This window comes from Tinamus guttatus, unplaced genomic scaffold (assembly GCF_059628265.1).
Source record: "Tinamus guttatus ecotype Peru unplaced genomic scaffold, ASM5962826v1 Tinamus_guttatus_pri_ptg000208l, whole genome shotgun sequence".
NCBI lineage: Eukaryota > Metazoa > Chordata > Aves > Tinamiformes > Tinamidae > Tinamus > Tinamus guttatus.
Window position 1 is genome coordinate 3,136,338 of NW_028288742.1, and position 24,881 is coordinate 3,161,218.

A 24,881-nucleotide genomic window follows, 5' to 3' on the forward strand; every position below is an offset into this window, starting at 1 on the left:
GGAGGCGCCCCCGGCCGCCCCGCGCCCGCTCTCCGCGCAGGACCGGCGGCGCCGGAAGCGCGCGCGGCGCAGGCGCGCGGCGGCGGGGGAGCATCCGGCGAGGCGGCGATGGCGGCGGCGCTCTGGGACTTCGGCGGGAGCGAGCCGAGCGAGGGCGGCGGCGACAGCAGCGAGGGCGGCGGCGACAGCGACGGGGCGGAGGGGGAGGAGGATGGCGACGGCTTCACGCTGGGCGAGGTGCTGCGTTTGGGCGGCACCAAGGTAAGGGGAAAGCGAGGGGTGCGCGAGCACGTGGCGGCCGTTGGCGGCGGCCGTTGGCGGCGGCCGTTGGCGGCGGCCGTTGGCGGCGGCCGTTGGCGGCGGCCGTTGGCGGCGGCCGTTGGCGGCGGCCGTTGGCGGCGGCCGTTGGCGGCGGCCGTTGGCGGCGGCCGTTGGCGGCGCGTAACGGCCGCGCGCTGTCGCCCGCAGCAAGACTACCTCATGCTGTACGGCGTGGACGAGGAGCAGGAGATTGTGGATGGTGGGAAGAAGGGCGCCATCGATGACGACCTGAAGCCCGGCGAGCTCGAGGCGTTCGTGAACTCCCTGGGGCTCGGCAAGTACACGGAAAGCTGCCTCGTGGTGGAGGATGAGGACGGCGAGGAGGGTGGTGCTGGCAACCAGAGAAAAGAGAAGCCCATCAAGAAAGGGAAAAGCAAGAAGGAGATTAGTGCTCCTTCATTAGAGGGGAAAAATGTCAAAGAAAGAACGACCAGCAGGAAAGACAGTAAGAAAAAACAAGCAGTTTGTGATGACGACCAGCACCTTTCAGTAAAGAAAGGGCGGCAGGAAGAAGATTTTGAATTTCATGCTAGACAGGTGTTACTGATCAAACCAGGGAGCAAATGGTATGATCTGGAATACACCAGTGAATTCACTTCTGAACCACAAGACCAGGCGCTTCTGTCCAAGTATAAGGCTTTGGCCCAAAAGCTGTACCAACATGAGACAGATTTGTATAAGAATAAGACAAATTATCAGAAAGGGGCCTCTTCTGCCTGGATGAAAACTGTCGTGTCATCAGGTACCTTAGCTGACAGGTTGGCAGCTATGACCCTTCTCATTCAGGACAGTGCTGTCCACAGTCTTCAGTTTGTGGAGAACCTGGTAAACCTCATAAAGAAGAAAGGCAGTAAGCAGCAGAGCCTCATGGCATTGGATACTTTCAAGGAGCTTCTTATGTCAGATCTGCTACCAGACAGTCGTAAACTATCGTCTTTTTCACAACATCCTTTTAACAACATAGGAAAGATGGCAAGTGGGAACAGGGATTCGAGAGACAGACGACTGATACTGTGGTACTTTGAGCATCAGCTGAAACTACAAGTGGCAGAGTTTGTGCAGGCGCTAGAAACGCTGAGCCGTGATTCTCTGACAGCAGCAAAAGCCCGAGCACTGTCTGTCGCTCACGAGCTCCTCTGTAACAAGCCTGAGCAGGAGAAAGTTCTGCTTGTTCTGCTGGTAAATAAGCTGGGAGACCCTCAAAATAAAATAGCCACCAAAGCCTCCTACCTGCTAGAGACTTTACTTCACAAACATCCAAATATGAAAGGAGTAGTGTGCAGCGAGGTGGAGAGGCTCTTGTACCGCTCCAACATTAGTGTCAAAACTCAGTATTATGCTGTCTGTTTTTTAAATCAGATAGTCCTCAGCCACGAGGAAAGCGCGCTGGCTAACAAGCTCATAACTTTGTATTTCTGCTTTTTTCGGAACTGCATTAAAAAAAAAGATGTTGAATCCAAAATGCTCAGCGCTCTTCTAAGTGGAGTGAACAGAGCTTACCCATATGCTGAGACTGGCGATGAGAAAGTGAAAGAGCAGCTGAACACCTTGTTTAAAGTTCTGCATGTTGTGAACTTCAGTACTAGTGTTCAGGCCCTGATGTTACTTTTCCAAGTAATGGACTCTCAGCAGACTGTGTCGGACAGATATTATGCAGCACTCTACAAGTAAGTGATGGGTTTGGGTTTGTGATATTAATTTTGTTTTACAGAGTATCTGCTTTTATTTTAAAGCAATGTTGTAGAAGCATTTTCCTCTGAATGTTTTGCAGTTTCATGTCTTACATGAAAATCTCTGATGTTTTAGAAGATGTCTTAGGAGAAAATGTGTTTTCTTTCACTTAACATGGGAATAAAACAAATGGTAGTGCAAGTCCTGAGAACACCACAATTAGTCCTCATTCACTGCATTGTTTTCTGGTGGTATGTTTTAATTCCAAATGTATTTTGAAACTAGTTGATAACTGCTACTTATGAAGTCACTTCTACAGCTAGTTTGTATTTTAGACACGTACTAGCCTAAGACCTTGTATGTATTTTTTTCATGAGGGGAAAGAATATCTACAGAATGTTTAAATAATTTAAGTTGAATAGTCAGAAAACTTTGTATTGCAAAAATAATTTCTTTTTTTTTTTTTTTGCCCCAGCTGATTGCTGTGAGTCTTTATAGGATACTTATAGGCATCTGTTTAGTTGATAAAAGAGAAGTCAATGCTTGTTCCTTTCAGAACATGTAATGTATTTAGTAGCCTTCCTGTGCATGGTAGCAAGTAAAAAAATGGACCAGAAATTGGGCTCGGCAATGAATAGGTCAATTTTGACTGTGAAACATTTTAATGTTAATCCTTATTTACTTATTTAGAAAGTCTGAATAGATCAGACTGGTTTCTCACTTTGAACATCTTCAGTTTTACAACTTTTTTCATTTGAACTGAATTTCTTTATACATTTTCCTATTTTTTTTTTTCTGTTTGCAGATATATATATGTATTTTTTCCCCTGTATATCCCCTCTATCAATGCGACACTGATGCTGATATTTCAGGGTTGAATATAACATCTGGGGTTTGTTGGAGAACAAGCTATCACTAGTCTTTTAGGTACCACTTTGAAAAATTCAGGTGACTTGTTAATAGCAATTATTCTTCTACATGCATTATGAAAACCAAAATATTTTCTCGTCTGTTTTCTACAGGAAGCTGCTGGATCCTGGTTTAGCAACTTGCTCAAAGCCATCCATGTTTCTTAATCTTGTCTATAAGTCTCTGAAGGCTGACGTAGTGTTACGGCGAGTGAAAGCCTTTGTGAAGAGGCTACTTCAAGTCACTTGTGGACTGATGCCACCCTTTATTTGTGGAGCCCTTTACCTTCTGTCTGAGCTTCTGAAAGTAAAACCTGGGTTGAGGGTCCAGTTACAGGATCATGTGGTACAATTTGATTTCATTATTTCATTGAGCTTTCACTTACCACTTCTAATTCCATAAAAACCTATCTCTACCTTTTTCCTTTTGCAAGTAATTCTTATGCCTGGAAGAGACAGCTCTTCATTAATATTTTGTTTTTTAGGAGTCCGATGAAGAAGAGTGCTTTAATGATCAAGAAGAAGATGAAGAGAATGAGGAAAAGTTTGTGGATGCAGATAAAGAGGAAGGGGAAGAAAGTAGCACACCAGAAAATTCTGCCAAAACAAATGATCCAAATTCAGCACCCTCATGGGTGCATCATCTGAATATGGGAGGTAAATTTGCAAGAAAATCTAATGCATTCAAATGCCAACATTCAATAGTGTTCATCAAGACTTGATGAATTGAAAACTTAAGGGATTAAGCAGAAAATTTAAGAGATTATTTTAAACTTTTCCAGATTGTCTTGTATCAAGCGAATCAACCTGAATTGTTTTTCGTCCTCCCTCCCTTAGCAGTGATGAGGAGGCTGTGTTAATTGTCTAGTTAATTCACTTTACTATGTAGTCACAACTCCATTAAGCTACGTAAATTAGCATGGAGTTTTTTGCTTCCAGATTCAAACATCTTCAGAGTGCTGTAATGAAGCCTAAGATGCCTAGTTACTCCTTTGCTTGTGAAGCTTGCTAGAACATCTAGCTTTGAACCTGCCTCTAGAACTCATCTAGCTTTGAGGCTGCTTCTAGCTTCACTCCCTCGTGAGGACCTTTCAGAAGAGAGATGGTCTCTCCCGGGGCTTCTTTCGAAGCATGTAGGAACTCACCTGTGATCATATGCTAGGGAAGGGCATACTGAATATAACCCCTGTGTGCTTCTGTATGAATCGCTGGCCTACCCAGTTGAAAATGATAGGCAGTTTTACTGTCGTGATGAAGTGAAAATAGTATTCTCATAGAGTAACTTGAGGAAATTCAAAAGATACTTTGTTCTCCTTCCCAACCTAGGGAGAAAGAGTGGAGTTTCATATGATCCTCTGCACCGAAGTCCTTTGTATTGTGGTGCTGAAAGTACAAGCCTTTGGGAGCTGAAGAAGGTGAAGTACCTTGTATTGCTGCTTCTTGTATTTCTTAGTACGCTCCTTGTATTGAAAGAACAAGCCAAGCTTTGTTATTCTTGAGGTAGCTACCTGGGGAAATAACAGAAAGGTTAGAGAAGATGTCGTTCAACTCAGAAAGGACTCGTGTAACAGCGATATTCAGGCATAGGGCATAGAAATTTTAAGTGGAGATTTGAACAATAATATTTTTTGGCTTTTAAGTCTTAGTTTTATATCAAGAATCATAGAATGCTTAAGGTTGGAAGGGACCTCTAGAGGTCATCTAGTCCAACCCCCCTGCACACGCAGGGTCACCTAGAGCACGTGGCACAGGACTGCGTCCAAGCGGGTTTTGAAGATCTCCAGAGAAGGAGACTCCACAACCTCTCTGGGCAGCCTGTTCCAGGGCTCTGTCACCCTCACTGTTAAAAAAAAAAAAATTTCCTTAAGTTCCTGTGGAACTTTTGGTGCTTCAGTTTGTGGCCATTAAGTGAGGACATACTTGGTTAACACAAACAAAAGACTAGACCTATTGAAGCTCCTCAGTTGTTTGAGGGAAAAGCAGATCTAATGTGTCTGAAGTTTGTGTGGTGAATTGGAGAGTGGTCTGAAAGCATAGTGGTGTTGTCAGGAGTCTGAGAGGATGACATGAATCATTCTTGTCTGTATTTCAAAGCAGGAATAAAAGTGTGATGTATGTTTTTCAGCTCTCTGAACATTTTCATCCATCTGTGGCCCTCTTTGCAAGAACAATTCTAGAAGTAAGTACTTGTACTAATCTGTAGCTCAGAACTTTGATTTTTATGTTAGTTGTATTTTCCTATTTTTAAAAATACTTCATAGAGTTTCCTTGTACTCTGCATGTAACTAGAAACGGTGCAACATAGTAATGTGCATTCAGATACCAGTTTTTTCATGGAATTAAAATGTTTTATCTGAGTTGGACTACTTACAGAAATCGCTAACTTTGTAGAAACCTGGATATTTCATGTTTCTTAAAACTGCTTCAGAGTTTTGGCGTATCTTTTTATTTAAAGTGTTTTTTTAATACAGAGAACTATGCTGTTGGAACAAATGCTTTTTTAGTTGTGATTTAGTTCTATGCCATAGAACTACCCAAACATATACAATTAGGCGCTTAAAAGAATTTAGTTTTCACTTGATTATATATTATCCAAGTAGTGATGAGTATAACTGCCTGACTGCAAACAATGAATCTCTTTGTTAATGAAAATGTTTTTTTGTCCGCTAGTTCAGCACATTAAAAGGCAGTTTATCACATTTGGATGTGGTGGTTTTTTGTTAAGAAATATTGAAATTCCAATTATAAAGCCTGTGCAAGAATGTATTAATCTGCAAGACTTAAATCATGAAATATCCTAACTCTCTTTCTTATGAAGCATCATTTAATGTCATGCTTGTATTATATACGTTTGGTTCCCCTAACTCTGTGTATAGTTGCTATATAGCTTAAATGAAGACCTTATTTTTTTTTTGCTTTTTGTTATTTCAGGGAAATCATATTCAGTACTCAGGTGACCCGTTACAAGATTTCACCTTAATGAGATTCTTGGATCGCTTTGTGTACAGAAATCCCAAACTCCACAAAGGCAAAGGTGTGAACTTCTCTGTGCTTAGAAGCATTTAGTCTTGATTATTGATTAACTGTACTGACCAGACTCGTCTCAGGCTGCCAAATAACTGTGCCTGTTTGTGCCTGTCTTTATGTTGGGAGGTGGATGTTGGTAAAAGAGGAGGAAGGGAATTGGTCCATGGGGCTGCAGAAAAGATGTCTGCAATTTAGGACCACCTGCTGAGCAGCAGTACAGAAAATGCTAAGCTACCAGGAGTAAGCAAAGTGAGAGGAGAATTTGTGTAAAGGTTAGTAATACAGTTTGTTGCTGATTTATGTTCCACCACAGAGAACACCAGCAGTGTGGTAATGCAGCCGAAGAAGAAACAGTTTATGAAAAATGTGCAGAATCTCGCAGGTAAGTCAGGCCCTTTGCAGTTACAATTATGTTGGCAAAGGAATTGTAACTGTTGTGATCATCTGTCTTCTATGTGTGTGCTATTTCTGTTAACAATAAAAAACCAAGTAAACAAAAAAACAAATACAAAGTCTGTTCATCACGAGTGCACTGGTTGTGTCTTGCATTCAGGATCTGGTCTAAACTTCTTGCATAAATGGTGCTTGTAGTCGCCACAGTTGAAACTTTGGATCCATTAAACCACAGAGCAAGGGATATAGAGGAACTCAGTTACCTCAGTCATTATTTTCTGCATTCTTGAGTGGGAAAGCATGTTAGTGTTTACTGTTGCGTTTGGCTTTTTATGCAAAATCCTTTTAACACCTCCTCCCCATCTTGTTTTTTCACTAACTCTCAGTTTCTACCATAGTGATTCATTTTTTTAGGCAGTGCATCATGAAGGTAATACCATCTGTTTAGCCATCTCTTTGTGAAATGTATAGCAGCAAAGGACAGAGCTTGCCTTGTTTGTAATGCTCCTACACCTTCTCTGAAGTTCAATTATCTTTCTTTACATTCCCCATAAAGTGAAATAAATTCCCTGGTCAGAATATATTTGCAGTCTTATATAAGCGCTATAGAGTCTTGTTGCCATTTCGCTTGAGACTGGTAATGTAACATGACTTAAAAAAGGCCAGAATAGCCTGTAGAATTTCATCCAGCTAGTGTTATTCTAGGTAGAAGAGTAATATGTAGAGAATTAATGTCAGAGGGAGGTTTGTTTACAAAATACGAACTAAATTTTCTGCTCACAAACATGTCATTCCTATGTTTAGTATCCTAATATTACAAGTACTGTTTTTTGAAGTTCTTATTATCTAAAACTATGTGAAAATCTTTAACTTGTATGCTGATCTCTAGTTAACGTTCTTATTTTTGTTCCCAAGCTATTATATAACATCATTTATTCTTCTTAATGTGACTGAAAAGTGACTTAAAATCTCAGCAAATAGATTTATATAATGGTTTAAATCTCTTTAAGCTCTTTCATTAAAAGATATGGATTACTTTATGCAGTGCCACATCTGCAGTTACTGTTAGGATTAGTATAAGGTATCTTTGGAACTATTATTTTGGTGAGTATCATTCTGCTTCTATAAATAAGACAGCCTTTGTCTAGTCTAACTCCTTCCAGTGATTAAGGGCAGGATTTGGTGGTAAAAACCTATAGTGAAAAAATTAGGGTAAGTGATCAGACGTAATAATCTTTATCTCCTTAGATTAAATTCATATGTGCTAATGAAAGTTGATACCTGGCAATTGGAGTTGCAAATCTTCTTCTTCATTCAGAATAAGTCTATGTTTGTGCTACATTCCCAGGGTTGTGCATCCTATAACTTACCGGGATGTGCCTCCTATAACTTTAGGTCTGATCTGTTACACTGAGCTGATAGTAGTTTCAGAATAGCTCATGTACTTTTAATGACATGTGGTTTTATGGCTATCAAAGCCTAATTGTTTTTACCTAGGATATGTTTTTTGCTGTTGTTTTGTTTTTATTGAATTCCTGAGGTTATTCTGAGTTGAAGGAACGGACTGGTCGTTTAAGTTAGAATTAAGGAAGTTAAATATTTTACCAGTAAAATATCCCCAAAAAAGGGTATTTTAATATGAGTGTAAAAGTCTGTGCTTGTTGTGTATAGCTGGACTCTGCTGAAGTTTAGAGAACTGAGATTGTAAATCCTGTGGTACCTTCTGCTGTTCATTCGAACTGTCCTCTCTTGCGACTGTGTTTTACTCCGTTTTGAGAAACAGAGATGCTTGTCAGTTACAATTTACTGTAATCTGTGCCACGTGAGATCAGATATAGCCCTTTCTCTTTTGATTTGCTTTTGAGGTGGGTGAGGAAGGGGAAGGTGTTGGAGTTAAAAGCTTCTGCCCCAGGAGCTGTATCAGCAGCCTGCTGAATCAGCTACTGCAGAGTATCTGTCTGCCTCGGTTCCCTGGAAGTGCAGGCACCGCGCGGCTTCGTTTCCTTTTCCATCGTGATAAACTGGCCCTGCCTTGCAACTGCTGGAGAGCAGTTGTCCTAAGAACTGTCGTTCTCTTGCCAGGAACTGTCTAGCACAATTTAAAAGAGTAACAAATGATGCTCAGATTGAGGTAAAACCAATTCTGTTTTTACTTTTATTTTTTTCAGTCAACAGTAAGGAGTTCCGTGCCAGAGATGAAAGCACAATCCCAGTGGATGAAGTATTTTTCCACAGGTAATGAAATATTTGTGAACATTCATTGTAGGTGTTAGTTTTGAATGCAGTTCTGCTAAAAAATGCATTTTGTAAATACTGTCTCATATTCCAAATTTTGATTAATTTGAGTGACCTTGTAATGATAGCTGTTCCCACAGAATGTAATTTGAGAATTTTGTCAGAAAAGCCTGGGAAAGAATGGAGCTTACAAAGACAGACAGTCGGTATTTGTGGTTTATACATTGTATAAGTTGACATTTTAGTAGAGAGACCTTAAACAATGAATGATCGTTAATGTCTTGTGTGTTGTAATTGTTATGTATCAGAAGATATTAATTGATATCGGGGCTTTTTTAAAAATTTGAAAAAAATACCTGCTTAATGGGACTATGTCATTTGTGCTAAGTGAGCTGTGAAGACTACCCTCTTTCCTGTTGATCAAATAGTTTTTCCAAACTGTGTTGCAGCAAAGGTAGGCATGAGGGTCCTGCTAATATTTTTTAATTATCCATGGACAGAATTATGAAAGTAAAGAAAAAGTAGTTTAAGAGCACAGCTCTGTCTGAGAAGGTAACAGTGTGTTACATGGACAGTGATTGTAACTGAGATTCCGCTTTTAAAGCTTTGTTTAGAAGTACAGTATTCTTCTGCCCCTGTATGACTTGGGATATGTCTGAAACTATTAAGGTTTTAGTTGGCAAATTGCATGTAAAACAGATAATATGTATTTTTTAATTTGTCATAAGCAACACCAGATGTAATCTTGTGTTTGAGAACAATATGCTACTTATTTCAGATTTTATACGAAGTTTGATAAAGGGAAAGAGAAACAAAAGCGTCAGGAAGATGAAGAAAGTGTGGAAGATGTAGATGATGATGAATTTGAGAGAGCACTCGGTAAGGCCTTGTTTTTCCTTACAATAATAATCTCAATATTTCCTGCTTCTGCAAACATACGAATACAGCTTTTTAAGATAAAACTAATAATGTAGAAGAACCAAATAGAGAATTATGGAAATTAAGAGAACTGGCTCTTCAATTCCCATCCTGTGTTACTCTCCACAGACTGACTAGAAGCGCACCTTGAAACCAGACTTTCCTCTTATTACTTTAGTTGAGAGCTTTTCTAGCAGATGGAAATTGTATAATTTTAAACATAAATTCATGAGTGGCAGTTCATGCCTTGTTGTTCTTTCCCTGATGTAATCTGTGAATTAAATAACTTCTAGCAGTTTGTAACACATATTCTCTCTTTACTACTTGGTCTTTTTTTTTTTTTAAATCTCATAATTTCTGTCATCATTCCTGACCTCAAGGAATGTGCTATTTATTCAGTTACATCTTTGACGAACTTCTGCTGTGGTCTTAGCTCTACATTTGCAATGACTTTATGATGGTTTTGTTTGACTTTGTCTTGTAGTAACTGAAAAATAAACTTTTTTTCTTTTTTTTCCTCTTCAGATACATTTGAAGCTGCTGATAGTGCCATTGATGTTAGCCAGGATGATCTTGATTTTGCAGGGTAAGACTTTGAATCTCTTCTTTCATGCTCCTGCTTTGATATCCCTATAGCATTTTACTCTCCAAATTGAATAGACCTTTTTCAAAAATGCCCGACATGTCGCTTTTCAAAATTGGCAATAGCAGATTAATGCTGCATATCCCTCCTTTCCTACCTCCCCCACAATGGAGCCTTCTGATCCCAGGGTGTTTGCAGTCTCTTGGCTTGAAGTGTGAGACTTGTAGTGGTTTATTTATACAATGCAATGACCCCGTAAGCAAAGTCCTTCTTTTACCTGTTTTTCTCTGTCTCGGCTTTCTGTCTGTGATTTAACCAAGCATAGAAGTAAACAGGATGAGGGAGAATGGCACTGCTGCTTGAAGCAGCTCGTAGGTTGTAACTGGACCTAACACAGTGAATAGTTTGTGGGATCCTAAATCAGAGAGCACAATTCTCAGGAAGTCAGCAGTTCCATTAATGATTAAGTACCTTCCTTTTTGTTTAAAATATGGAGAGTACAGCTTTAAAATCAACGCAGAAAGCTTCTTTTAGAGAGAGAGAGAGAATTAAACTTCCAGTAAAATCTGAAAATTTTTATGAGCTGGAATGGAGTGAGTAAAAAATAGCAAAGAGGAGACAAATCCATAACTGTATATTTCTTCTTTAATTGAAAAGGCTAATTTTCTCACTTAGTAGAGTTGCTAGATTCACAAACCAGCAGTTTGTGAATCTTAAAAGAAACAAAAGCTCTTGGGAGAAAAAAATGTTATCTGAAAACAGTATTTTGCCAGATGATTTGCTGAGCTTGTTATGTATTTTCAGAAACATAAAAAAGGAAACCACAGGCAGTAAAAAAAGTCAAAGAAACAAGAAGTCTGATGCTGACTGGGAGGATTCTGAAGATGAAGATGGGTTCAGTGAGCTGGATGATGAAGAAGTCTCCTTAGGAAGCATGGAGGAAGATTTTGGAGAGGATATTGATGAAGAAGGAGGTGTATTTATGGATGCATCTGATGATGATAACAGCCTAGGTAAAGTAACTATGATCAGAACCTGAAAAAAAAGCAACATCAACCATCATTTTAAATGTGTTATCTAAATATTTAAATTTTTATTTAAATTAATGTTTAATTACCTAGATGGGAGATTTGGCTTTTAAGTTAAGTGACTTAAGTAATGTCCTTCTCTGGACAACAGGTCTTCAGATCAAAAGCAGTTCTTGACTCAAGTCTTGATTTAGGTGACTCGATTTAAAAATTTGCAAACAAGACATCCTTTCTTCTGAAAACATCAGTAGTAAAAGCAACTTTATACACAAATAGCTAGCTACACAAGGCAAAAGCTTTACAATTTTGAAAGCACTAAAAAACTATAAAAAAAAACATGCCTGGAATGTGGTCTTTTTTTTTTTCATTTAGACCTAATTAATGTTGATTTTTAGAGGAAGTACTTTCTAAAACTGTAGCACAAAATAGCTTGCGTAAGCTTACACACCCAAATTTTTATTCACTCCTTAGTGAATAAAACTGGTTGCTGCACCTTCATGGTTTTTATTTTCAATTGAAAGGCTGTTTACTCAGTTAACACTTTGTGACTGGGGAAGCACCTATTAATGGAGTATTTGTACTAATAAGGTCACAGGAAGATGACTGAGGATAAAGTTGGTAAACTATTGATTTAGCTGTTAATATATTGATCCTTCATGAGATTATTACGGTGTCATGCTTACCAAGCAGACCTTCAAAGTTTACATAACGCAGGCTTTTGTTCTGTTCGTCTCCATATTTATCGTTTTGTATTTCTCCTTTCTTGTGCTGTGGAATAAAAGCTATTAAGAAGGGCACACCATTGAATGCTTTTTAAAGTCATGTGGGTTTAATAGATCAAAATTAGAGTGGGTCCACTATGATTTAAACTTTTTATAAAGTAAAAACTCCAACTATTATCGCATTATGACAAATACTTCTGATATATGAATTACTTTTTTTTTCCAGACTTGAGCAATGACAATAAAATCACATCTGTCAATAAAAAGGGCAAGAGAAAGAACAATATTGATTTTGCAGGATCACTTGAAGGTAAGAAAACACTCACATTCTCATGATTTCCATTTGAGAAAGCTTAATACAAATACAGTCTGGAAAACTTTGGATTCAGAGTGGTTTGGTATGTTATTTACAGTCTTGGATTTGGGTTCAGATTTGGATAAACCGTAAATGAAAAGGAGCTGGTGTTACCCTTGACCTCCAACCAGTATGGCCTAGTTCAGGGTAACTTTCCGCCCTCACAGGACTGGAGATTGAAAGAGGTGTGTTTGAGTTTGATGAAGCAAAAGTTGCATGGAATATGGCTATTTAGCCCCAAGTTGAAACACTTCTTCCCCTTCTTTTAGGGGAACGGGAGTAGAGAAGCTTTTTAACACAGCTATCTCAGAGGTCTTAGTAAATAAAAATAACCTTTTAAAACATGTTAAGGTTTTCATTTTAATGTCATTGTGAACTAGAAATGCTGTCTTTAAGAATAATACTTTTTTACTTTATACTTTAATAATAGTATTTTTTTATTGAAGGATCCAGCACAAGAAAAAAGAGAAAGCTCAAAGATGCCACTATGTTGGCATCTGCAGAAGAGGTATGTTTGATCAGTTAAAGAATTCATATATATGCATTTCACCTGTTTATTAGTAATTAAATACTAAAATTTCTCTTTAAAGTTTGGCTACCTGCTGGATGAAAATGCTGGGTCTAAATTTGACAACATTGGGATGAATGCCATGGCGAACAGAGATAACGCAAGTAAGTACATGCTGCAGGGAGCATATATTCCTAACAGTGACAAGCTCCTTTCCCTTCAAATCCTCTACACAAAGACATATATCTGATCTGAAATACACATACGGTCAAAGAGCAAATAACAGTAGTAGCTCAATGTCAGTAAGTCATGATTTCTATTGAAGGATGCTCAGCGCTAATTTTATTTGTGACTACTGGAATAAGTACGGCTTCAAGGAGGAGAAGAGGTTGCAATGTGCCCCTTCCCTGCAAATTAAAAAAAAAAAAAAGAAGAAGAAGAGGAGGAAAAAAAAATAGTAATAGTCACTTCTCCGAGATTCTTCATATGAATTTTGCCTTGAGGAAGAGTGTAGTAGCACTTGGGTCATTGTGAAACATAACGTGTGGCTCTTTATGTCTAGCTATTGAAATTTATCATTGCAGTACCAGTGAAAGAAAAGCAGTTTCCCAGAAAAAACTAATTCAAAAAAATCACAATTAATTAATTTCTAGAACTCCTACAATTAGGTAGCAACAGAAAAATGTTAACAGCAGCAGTAAAAACCTTGAGTACTTCTATATGAGCATGTGTAACGAGTAACATGAGGAAAATGCAAACAACTTACAGAAAACCCCGAGGTGCTGTAATGGTAAGATTATATTTCATGAAATAGAAAAGACTTCATGTCAAAATAAAAAAGGGAAAAAAAAGCAGCTTAAATTTTATTGGCATTTATAAATAGAGTAGCTAAATTAACTTTTACATGATTTATCCATGTTCTATACAATAGTCAGAGGATGGGCACTTCACCGTAATCGTCCAAGTTATTAATCAGTTCCTCATTTCTCATCTTCCTTCTTTCCTCTTACAGGTGTCAAACAGCTCAAGTGGGAAGTAGAGCGTGACAGATGGCTTCACAATAGGGACGTGAAAAGTATTATCAAAAAGAAGAAACAGTTCAGGCACAAAGGGCTGAAAAAGAAGTACAAAGGCAATAAATCAAAAAGATGAATGACATTTTAAAGCGGACATTTTTACAGGAATTTTGTGCCCTGTCCTTCTTACTTCAGTTCTTGCTGCTTAGCCATGTCATTTGGTCATTCTCCCTTATGCCATGGATTCCAGCCCACTCATTGCTTTTGTAATAAACTGAAAAACAGGAAAATGCATATTACTTGTAAGCTCGGCCTGTGTCTGAAGGTAAGCCACTTCAGGGCTGGTTTGGTTGGATGTGCTGTCCTCTAGTTCTGAGGACTATCTGACACTCCAGCCATACCTATACAGAATCATACATGTTTCTGCTTAAACTTACCACAGAACAATAAATAATTATTATAAAAAATAAATGCAATAATAAAATCTCTTTTGGACATAAGATGCAACAGGCGCTCTAGGCATCCCTCTGAAGTCAACAGCTCCTAACCTACCTTCCAGAATTGATGGGAACCTCTTCTGCATGGTGTATCTGAAGTCTGAGAAGGAAGATGAATCAAAGTTAATATACACAACATATTTTAAATCATGTTATTAAATGCACTATTTTTTCTAACTGACTATTTTCCTAAGGTTATTCTACCTTTTTGAGATACCATTAAATGTGATCTGAATTGACTTTTTTTGCGCTCTATCAGTGACTGCATTAAAGGGGCAGCACGGTCATCACTGCTCTTCCTGAGCTTCCTCACAGTGGCAGCCAAGCACAGATTTACCATGAGGCAGGCTCAGCTTCTCACCAGTAACCCCCAAAGGAAAAACCCCCTTACATGAGTTTGGGTGGGTTTTGTGGTTACGTGGGTTTCACTGAATCCTGTGTGCAGCTTCACCACCACACTTGAAAAAAGGATATTACTACATATTATAATTTGTTAGATGCTAGTACTAGCACAACGTGAATGGTATGAACAGGGTCTGGAAATGAGGAAGGTGCTCATCCTGAGCCCAGGGAGCTGCTGAGCTGTCAGATGAGCACACCCCATGCCTGCACAACTACAGCTTAAGAAAACTGCTGCAAAGGGATGCAGAGACTGTGAAGGAGAGCTGAAAATAAGGAGAAACCATGCAAACCCCATTACTGAAACATCCCACTGCTGCTATTCTCCAGAATGTCAGGTACTTCTAAATAAAAATATACAGAAAGAAGGCAAATGACAGTCCACCTGCCTCTAAGCCTGGGATAGCACATACAATCTGACTGTGATGATGAAATTTCTTATTCGACTTGCCCTTGGTACAGGGGAGCTCTGGTGCCTTCCTGGCCCCAGCACCGGGTGCCTCCTACTGCAGAGCCTAAGAGTGGCAGCAGTGCCGGGCTGGAGCGTGGCATCTGTAGAGCCGTGAATGCAAAACGAGGCCACTGCTGCACAGCTCAGACCTACTTACAGTAACTGACTTGGTGACTACCTTATTTGTATGTTGCCTGGGCACTGTGCCAGAAGCCTGAGACATTGAAAGGAACGTAGTCTACACCTCTGGAAAATGTCCGATCATAGAGCCAGCAAAATTTAAAATTGAGCCATGGGCTCCCTTCAAGGCTTCAAACCACAAGTCTGCAGCAGGAGTGATCAGCTCCTACCTAAGGTGGTAACTGCCTCACCTTTCTAAGCTGACACTTGGTATTATTAAAATGCAGAAGATTCAACTTTGCTCGTGGTGGTCTCGTGCCACTTTCCAAAAAGCTTCCCCACAGTTCCGCCTTTATAAAACCTGAACTTGCAGCCCATTCCCCAACAGCTCTCCCTGTGCTTCCATGCGCAGAGCCGCTGGGCGGCAGGGAAGCCGCTCCCGTTCTCGCGGAGAAGCGGGGTCGCCCCAGGCCGCTGGCGCGGCCGCCTCTCCCCGCACCGCGGCGACGCGCGCCCGCCCGCACCTTGGCTGCCCTCCATGCGGCGGTAGAGCAGCATGGCGCCCGCCAGCCCCGCCGCCTCCAGCAGCAGCAGCGCCACCACCGCGCGCCGCGCCATGGCCGCCCCCACCGCGGCCGTTACCCGCGCTAACGGCCGCGCAGGCGCAGCGCCGCCGCGCGCATGCGCGCTGCGTCCCGCCGGTGTGGCGCCGCGCGGTGACGGCGGCGGTGGCGGCCGTGGGAAGTGTGTCTCAGCTGAGCGTGTCTCGCGTTCTGCTCTCTTCGCATCGCACCTCGGTGCCCTGCGGCTGGTGGCAGCCAACAAAGGCAGCAAGGGCCGAGCCGCATCCTTGCGGCAGCTTCCCTGCCGACTCGTGCCCTCCTTGTTACCCAGAGTGGAGCCACCAGGTTTTCTGGACATGGCGCCGTGGGTGCTGTAGGCGAGGCCGCCTTCACCCAGGCCGGGGGTTTGGCAGGGTCCGTGTGGGGCCGAAGGGCAGGACGGTGCTTAGGCAGTTGGGTGTCCTGCTGGAGGGAAGTGTCCTTAGATGCATAAGATCCAGCCCGTTACAATGAGATCCCAATCCTGTCCTGAGGGCACTGAAAAAGATGTACGGTGCAAGATCTGCTATTTATTGGTTTAACATGAAAAAGCTCCCATGCTGGGTATTTAGAAGCTATGTTCACAGCACTACTTCTGAGTATTGGTCTCTCTGTTTTATGGTTTTGATTTTGTTGCTCTGTTATTCACCATTTCTTTTAATCTTTATTATGGGGCTGACTTTATTACCAAAATAAAACTACTTAAGCTTTTTCTTCTTAAGGCTTTTTTTTTTCTTTAAGGGGAAGAATTCTTTTCCTATAAATGTTACGTGAGATTGGATTTACTGTTTCGTGTTCTTTCTCATGGGGAGATTCATATTCAGCTTTTGTTTTCCCTGGTGCCTGAATTTGCCATTATTTCTTGCTCTCCATGGGGTTTTCTACTGAAGCAGTTCCTCGTCTTTATATAAAGAATGGGCAGGATCAGCCCATTTTCTGTTCCCGGGAAGGGAGGAGCAAAAGAAAAAATAAATATATCAGGTTATAAGGGTTCTTATGCGGGTGAAAGAAAAGGTGGGAGTAATATCAAGGGTTTATGCTCCGCCCCTTCAAAATGCCTCTTTATAGGCACTGGTTGCATTAGACCTGCAGTTTCACATGCCACAGCTGGTAAACATGGCTGAGAAGAAGAGCTTTGTTGATGAGATAAATAAGGCAATGGCAAAGTCAGAAGGGCTTCCCCTCAAGGACCTGCTGTTCCTCTACCAGGGGACTCCCTACCCCGTCACAGTGTGCAGTGCAGAAACCTTCCAAGCTCTGGAGAACTTAGAGGCCAGAAGAGACGATCTGGTGCTGGTGTCTTACCCCAAATGCGGTGAATACATTACAAATTACTTGCCGTAGTCAGAGATACTGTAGCTAATCAGCTGACACAACAACAGGAAGAATAACTGATTGTATTTCTATTTATATGGGATTATTGGGCATATATCCTGTTTTATTATAATTATAGTTTATATATTTATCATCTTTCTTTTGTGTGTGGTCTATGTTTTTGAAAAGAAAGTTTTAGCATGCTGAAATGTTCTTTTATTGTTGTTGGCTGATGAAGATATGTGAGAGTAAAGTGTACAGTTTTTATATATCAGTGGGACAAGATAGCTCTGCCAATGTAATAAACTGCATTCTGGGAAGTGTGTTAGTAACAGTGAATGCGAGGAATAAAGTTATGCATGAGACGCTTAATGAATGGGAAGTGACTGGACACAGCATCTTTATTTGCAAAGTTATGAACTTTTTATTGGCATTTTTTTTCAGTGTCAAGGTTGTTTTTGTTTTGACTAATGTGCCTCTTTTAGTAACTATTAAGTTACTGCTACGTCACCGTTGAATCAATGTACTTTAAAACTAAATCTTTTGGCCTGAAATCCGCAGGAGGAGGAGAGAGACTGTAGAAGCTGTGGGGATAAAAATACCCCCTTTCTGCTCCAGGAGGAATTTCTGCTCCAGTAGGAAATCTATTCCAAGGATATATTCCTGCTTTGAGACCAAAGCGGTACCAGCTGAGGGTCTCCAGGGAGAAGGGTTTGCTGCCTACAGAAGACCTTGTGCTAAAGTCCTACCTGATGCAGTCCTGTTAGGCTCTAATCAGGGAGTCTTAAGGTCTAATTCAGCAAGGTGCAGAGCACAAAGAAGTGCTCCTGTTGGCTGGGTTGTGAGCCATAAAGAATATACAGTGTAATTAGAGCTTAGTGTAATTTAAGAATTGTGCCTGTACTGTCAGGGTGAGTATGAAGCAGCTGGGGGACAGACCACGGAACCAATGGATGGAGAGGACAGGCACCAAAGGAGGGAACTGCCACACAAGTGAAAGATGCATCTGTACTGCATGGAGCCCATCAGTCCAGTGGTCTGGGATCCAGGGTTTTTGCTGAACCCTATGAGAATGGGCCACTGATATAGCTTGACTTTGGCTTTGACTTCTCGTGGAGCTTGGAAGAATTCAGAAAATACAACATGGTCCTAACTGCATCTGAGGTTTAATAATTCAGTAAACTTTTCTAGCTCAGGGAGGCATCAGTAGCTTAAAAAGAGGTTTCCAACTTCTAATATTAGGCAGTTTGTTGCAATTGAGCAGTTTTAACAAGGACAAAAAGTCCATTACCAGTTGTTTAGCTCCCTGTGGTCTCCAGGAAGTGTGGCACCCTGTTATCCAGAGGGCCGTGGATGTACAGAAGAGATGGGGAAGCAGGAGGGAGAGAAAATGCTACAACTGTGCAGTACAGTGTAGTTACCATTTGCAGATCTTGCTCTTTGGGAATTTTCCCCTGCTTGAGTGTTTGCTATTATACAAATACAATGCTAACTAGATTTCTTGCCCTAATATCCAGTAGCTTGCAAAATGGAGAAAAAATAAGGCAAGTGGGGAGGATGAAGACTGAAGAGACGATTAAATACTGCACATTAGAGACTGCTGGGCTACCTGTTCTTCCTTGGGGTGATGCTCAGACCCCGTAAGCCACACTGTCACCAGGCAGCACTAAAGATCTCCCTGTGATCCCCTTTCCTTCATGAACCAGTGCAGCTTCACACCTGGCTTCCTCTGCTGGCTTCTCAGATACTTCTCATGCCCCTCAGGCACTTGCCTGCTTTAAACATTAGTGAACATGTCCAATGAAGGACTTGCACTGAGGACCTTCAAAAATTTAGTCTCCCAAAGCTTTAATAATTTTTTTAGTTCCTGCTCTATACGAAGGATTAAGCGAAGTTCCAGTCGAGTCTCACCATATATCTTGTTTTCCCCAATGCAGGTGTGCGTAGCAGAGAAGAAAACTGCGCTGACACAAACCTTGGAGGTGTGGGTGCAGGACAGTGCAGGATGCAGCACTTCTCAGGCATAAGCCATTGAGAAGCCACTAGGGAATATAGAGACTAGGAATTTTAACCTTCACAGTGTGCAGGGGTCTGAGTCAGCTTTACTGCTCCATTTCTGTGGGCCTGATGGGAACCTTCCAAGCACCTCTCCACAAGGATGCAGGGAGGGTGCTGTGGGCCTGGATAATCAGACTCAAAGACTTAGTGTCTTTCACTGCTGCCTTTATTATCTGTCACTCTCGTTTTATGAATCTATTAGAAGAATGCTAAGTATATCATCAAGTCAATGTTACCCCCCTGGGCTTTCCTCATACCACTTATGAGTGAGCCAAGAAAGTCACAGTTAAGCTGTTGAAAATGTTCTCAGCTGACATTATTTTGTTTATAATCATTTGAGAGCTTCGGTAATATTTGTAATTTGACAATGTCTATTGCGCTGAATTAAACTGTGTAATGAGAAGGCTCTGAGATCATGTATAAGCCTCTGATATGTTTTATTTTGTTCTCTGGGTTTCCTGGTCCAGGTGTGAACTGGCTTATCCAGATCGTAAGTGATTTGATATTTACAAGTACCCAGAGTAAATGTGTGAGCACAGAACTACCATTTATTGAATGTGGCGATCCAGATAAATACCAGGTTAGTGAAAAGAAACTATTGAATCTCTTACAATCTGTTGTTTTCTCTCTCCTGCACCCCACAAACCAGTTATGAAAATGAAGTCATGCAGCAAGTAGAGCTATTTCTCCTGAGAGAGAGGGGGAAAAAAGGATAATCTTGGATGACTAATGGCTTTTGATTAGAATTTGTTTCACACAGGCGACTTTCACAGATCACTGCCGCACCCATGTAATAAACCTGTTCTCACTCCTTGTTCTGCTTGTTTCTAAAGAGGATGAAGCAGATTCCGTCTCCAAGGATTTTGGCAACACATCTGAGTTACGATTGCCTCCCCAAGTCTATTTTCAAGAAGAAAGCCAAGGTGGGTGCCTCATATGTCTGACAGTACTCGCATGCAAGAGTAATTTGGGGGCCACATCCTTTTCTTGCACCTGTGCTGGTGTCGTGGAGGGAAAGCAGTTTGGAGACACTGGGAGTATCATGATCCTTGGGCTGACTTAGCATCCATCAACATTTACAGCAGCATTAGGGGTCCTGTAGTTGACACAAACAAGAACAGATCTGGAGGCTGTTGCGGTGGTTAAAAATGAATGGGGTGTCGTACTTTTCTGTTTTATGCCACTTTTTCTGTGCAACCACATCAGGAGTGAATGTGGCAGTGGCATCTCCGGGACACTGACTGCCTCCATGCAAACAGCGAGATTGTTAAAACTGGAGCACTTTGCCTACTCTGACACTGTGTCACTGAGCAATGGGCAGATATATATAGGAGGTAACACAAAAGGAAATTGGTTGAAGTGGTGATTTTATCCGTTTTTTTTTAGTACTTTTTGCTGTGTTATGTGTAATGTGTTTCAGAAGTGTTTATACTTGTCTGAGGATGCAGTCTCTCAGGTTTTCATGTACTTTGCTGCCATGCATTGAAAAATAGAAGATAATTAAAACAGCTGTGAGAATCACACAGAACTTTTCCTAGCAGGGGATTGGCAAATGATTCCTTTCAATTTCCCCAGCCTTAGGCAGCTATGGGATAGGATTCAATGACAAATATTGCAGCCTTTCCTGTTGCTCCTTTCTTCCTTTGGGACATGACCAGGGCGTTTGTAACAGCAGTGTTATAAATTTGTGCTGCATGCCTTAAAATAAAGTATTTTAAGACCCCCAGTAAGTTATTGATTGCAGAATATTTGGTTCTGCTCTCAATTTGGCTGCCTGGGGCAATGAGCAATCTAAAATTGTCAACTTCTTTTCTCCCATTCCAGATATTAGTGTTGTTTCGAAACCCAAAAGACACAGCTGTCTCATTTTTCCATTTCCACAACAATGCGCCGAGTATCCCCAGTTACAGCTCCTGGGATGAGTTCTTCTCAGAGTTCATGAACGGGAAAGGTACTGTTACAGTCACTGAATGTAGCAGAGGAAGCAGCAGCAGGACATGCTTAAAAACAACTAAGTGGGGCTAATGGGAAAGCAGATGTGTCATAATTAATTTACTGATGGCCATATCTCATGGCAGAGGAGGTGACTGAATGACAGAATAGGGGGAGAAGGTCCAAAAGATGCTCTCATTCTGAGCATTTTGTCGTTATGAATAAGGACTCGCACAATAGCTTGATAATGGCTTTAAGCCAAAATTCTGTCACTTAGTGATGGAGGGAATGCTACAGAACTGAAGAGGTAATGAAATAACTTTTTGTTGTCATTACTGTTTCCACATATGATGCCAACACCCCATAAGAAACTTGGATTTTAAGTTCAGACTAGGGTCTGCCTTTGGCTTTTAAGGGCTCTCATTAGTAACTGTATAGCAATGGAGGAGAAGCACACAGAGAAGTTCATATTTGGAAACTATTTGCCTACAAAAGTCCAATGAATTTCTCCATCATTCTGTTGTACTGTACGGTGGCACAGGGAGGCAGAGCTGGTCTGTTTGCTTAGATAAAACTGATAGGCAACAGATGGGATTCCTCAAGCACAGAGAAATTAATGATCAGTAATAAAAGAAGATCAGGTGCATTTTCTTTTCTTTACAGTCAGCTGGGGATCCTATTTTGACCATGCAGTCACATGGAACAAACATATTGAGGATGAAAATATTATGGTTGTATTATATGAAGACCTGAAACAGGTAAAACAGGTGGTGTGTGCTGACAGGCAAAACACATCTGAATCCATTTCCTGAAAAGTGCTGAAATGAACAGCAAAAGGTATTTTGCAGGTATTTCAAAGAGATGAAAATCAAGTGTCTTTAGTAACAAGCCAAGTCTGGTTGTACAAATCTGAGCTCTAGTGCATTGTATAAAACGTATTATGAAGGAAAAGATTGTGGTTTATGTGTATCCCAAGAGGGTTACCCCTTTTTTAAGGGAAGCATGTCATATTACCCTCTTTCACTGTCCTGCTTTCAGAACCTAACTTCCAGCGTGAAGCGGATAGCTGAATTCTTTGGATTCTCCTCAACGGCTGAGCAGATTCAGTCTATTGCCGACAGGGCCACTTTCCAGGCGGTGAAGGATAAGGCTCAGGAGACGCATGGTCCTGTTGGCTCAGTTCTCTTCCGAAAAGGTAAATTTGTTCATGGCAAACAAACATGAGCAGATGAGAATTTGGATTGGTAAATGATTAGTCTTCCTGTATAATTTTCAAGATTATAAATTGTTTAAGAAACACTGATGGTGTTTCAGGGCACTGTCACTTGGTTTCGCCACAAGAGTCAGTATCATTTAGGGAGAGCCCTGTATAATGTGATCATCAGAAGTATCCTATAGGGAGCACATCTTTCAGTCGTGGTATATACAGTAGTATGAACTAAAGTGAAACAAAGCCTTTTTTTGTTTTCTGTAACTACTAGAATAGCCCAGAGACTCCACAGTTTGAGCCATGTCTTTTAACTATGGATCAAGCTGGAGCTCTAGACCTGGACAACTTCAGACAGCTCTTCAAAATGTGGATCAAGGCTAGACTGCAGCTCAGGACAGTGTCTAGTTGCAGTGCACTAAGCTCTTGCAGTTGAAAGTCATGCCTTTGAGCTTTCTGGGTTGGTTTCATCACCAACAGTCAGTTTTTAGAGTCTTCTGTGTGTGTGCAAGGCACGTGCCAAAGCTGTCAAGGCAGACAGACCAGCAGCTTCGTATGCTCTCTGTGCTCACCTTCTATTGAAGACACCAAATGAAAAGCTGAAGAGTGTATTCTTGGGTCAAAGGTTCTTTTCTGGCAAAAAAAAAAAAAAGTGGATTATCTTAAAATATAGAAGGGAGATGGAGTTGTTGCAGTTGTTTGTTTGTTTGTTTTTGCTTTAAGTCATATGGTCCTTATAATCTAGGATTATATTTTACTTTTCTTTATATTGCAGGTGTTGTTGGGGACTGGAAAAATCTTTTCACTGAAGCTCAGAACCAGGAAATGGATGCCAAATTCCAAGTGTGCTTAGGAGGAACTAAGCTGGGAGCAATGTTAAAATATGATGTATACTGCAAGGTCTGAATTAAGAGTTACAGAAAAACATCTCATGTCTGGGCTGCTTTTCATTCACTTTTATGAAATCAAAAAGGAATTAGGACAAGTATCCAATCTGAAATATTTGAAATATCTTGCAATTTGCAGACCTGTCTATTTGATCTTAACTTGCACGAGCAAGCCTTGTTTATTCAGTTGATCCTCTTGAGTTCACTGCATCCTCTTAAATGATCTGTGGTTCTTTTACCTCATCTTGTTTTTTTTTTTTTTTTTTAATTTGATTTTTAGCCATGATACGGTGTTCCTTGGTAGAATCCTTTTTGAAATGGGTATGCATTAGTTGAACCTGCTGAAATCACTGAATAGGTATTCACTATGTTGAAATGATTTTCCAAGAGTTGTTTCTAAACAATCATTAAGTGACGTTTGATTTTTAAACTGTTTTGTAGTATTTCAGAATAAAATGAAATCTCAAAATGTTTTATTGTAATTATGTTTTATCACTTTCTGTGTGTTGATAAATGGCAGGGAAATGTAAAGGAACTGAGTGGTAGAAATTATTTCCCCTTTTCACTGATTCTGTTTTTCTTTCCTGGTAATGTGGTATCTCATAATGTGAGATCTCGTCTTGAGCACTGAAGGAACTGCTCCATCAGAACTTCCTTACAGAGACTGGAGTCCCCCTTCTACATGGGACCTGCTTTGTTGCTTAACCTCAGCAAAGGCTGAGGGAGAAGTGAGAGAGGTCGAAAAGGCGCATGGAGGAGCCAGTGCTACTGTCCAGAGCTGAATTGCATATTGCCAGAAGGCTGGTGCGCACAAGACAACCAAATGGTCTGATAAGGGGCTGCTTTTGAGTCTGAAGTCTTTCTTTGGGAGATCTGTTGAAAATCAGTTTTTGACAGTTCATTATTTTGTCATCAGAGGCATTCCTTTATCTCCAAAAAGAAGGTAAAACTACTCAGAGAAGGAGTATGTGGCTAATGCCAACATGAATGCTAATATAGCCAGTAGAGGAGGTTATAAGTCTTACTGGTATCATCTTAAGTTTTGGAAAAATGGAGTAAACGGTGGAAATACCCCCAGTGTAATATACCTTTATGAGTGTGGGTGAGAACCTGTAAGAGTTTTCTCTTTCTTCAGCCAGTCAAAAAGCAGGTGACACTTTTAAGAGGGGAGTATATGAAAACGCTGTTTTGGTTACATGCTTGTGCAATGGTCACTTACTTTGAAACCTAAAGCAAAACGTGCATGTTTATGTGGTATTACAGTTTACAGCAGGGAAGGAGGGGCTGGAAAACAGAGAGGGAGTGTGATGGGGGAAGAGAAAAATAAGGAGGAGAAACCTGAATCACCCAGCTTGATAGGTCAAATACAGGTTTTTGGTTGGAGCAACTGACATTTGCGTTCTCTTGTAGTCCTGGAGAAAAGGATCCTGCAGTCCTTTCCATGCACGTGGCAGTGTGTCTGGAACGGCGGCTGCTCGCAGGCTGCCCGGCTTGTCTGTAGTGCTGCGGCACAGAGAAACCCGAGGCACAGGTCTCTGGAGGCAGACTTCACCCTATGCTCCTTTCTTCTTCCTTTGCTTCCTTCCTCTTTAGAGGTTTAGGAGCTTCACTCTGAGAAATAATTTTCTTAATCATGGTAAATGCCTTGGCCAAAAGAGGCTTTGCTACAACAAAGTTGAGTAAAGCACATATCTGAATTCTCAGCCTTGCGAAGGTATGAAGCCCTCCA

The 24,881-nt window shown here is 41.0% G+C and overlaps 3 protein-coding genes across 3 annotated transcripts; 2 read left to right on the forward strand and 1 right to left on the reverse strand.

Moving 5' to 3' along the window:
- The first annotated feature begins 108 nt into the window (after nt 1-108).
- CEBPZ (CCAAT enhancer binding protein zeta) lies at nt 109-13,967 on the forward strand. Its single transcript, XM_088524174.1, has 16 exons — nt 109-261; nt 469-1,988; nt 3,015-3,246; nt 3,386-3,557; nt 4,227-4,315; nt 5,026-5,079; nt 5,832-5,934; nt 6,241-6,309; nt 8,489-8,555; nt 9,334-9,434; nt 9,999-10,059; nt 10,861-11,069; nt 12,033-12,116; nt 12,608-12,669; nt 12,752-12,833; nt 13,682-13,967. The coding sequence occupies exons 1-16, from the start codon at nt 109-111 to the stop codon at nt 13,819-13,821; spliced, it is 3,198 nt and encodes a 1,065-aa protein (XP_088380300.1). The 3' UTR covers nt 13,822-13,967.
- On the reverse strand, nt 13,513-15,803 carry CEBPZOS (CEBPZ opposite strand). The gene is made up of 4 exons (XM_088524175.1): nt 15,677-15,803; nt 14,238-14,282; nt 13,876-13,959; nt 13,513-13,782 (listed from the first exon to the last, which is right to left on the reverse strand). Exons 1-3 carry the CDS (start codon nt 15,768-15,770, stop codon nt 13,877-13,879), a joined length of 222 nt encoding a protein of 73 aa, XP_088380301.1. The 5' UTR covers nt 15,771-15,803; the 3' UTR covers nt 13,513-13,782; nt 13,876.
- A 1,061-nt stretch (nt 15,804-16,864) lies between these two features.
- Nucleotides 16,865-23,362, forward strand: SULT6B1 (sulfotransferase family 6B member 1). Its single transcript, XM_010219357.2, has 7 exons — nt 16,865-17,069; nt 19,594-19,706; nt 19,960-20,049; nt 20,951-21,077; nt 21,722-21,816; nt 22,097-22,253; nt 23,041-23,362. Exons 1-7 carry the CDS (start codon nt 16,871-16,873, stop codon nt 23,169-23,171), a joined length of 912 nt encoding a protein of 303 aa, XP_010217659.2. The 5' UTR covers nt 16,865-16,870; the 3' UTR covers nt 23,172-23,362.
- The last annotated feature ends 1,519 nt before the right edge of the window (nt 23,363-24,881 follow it).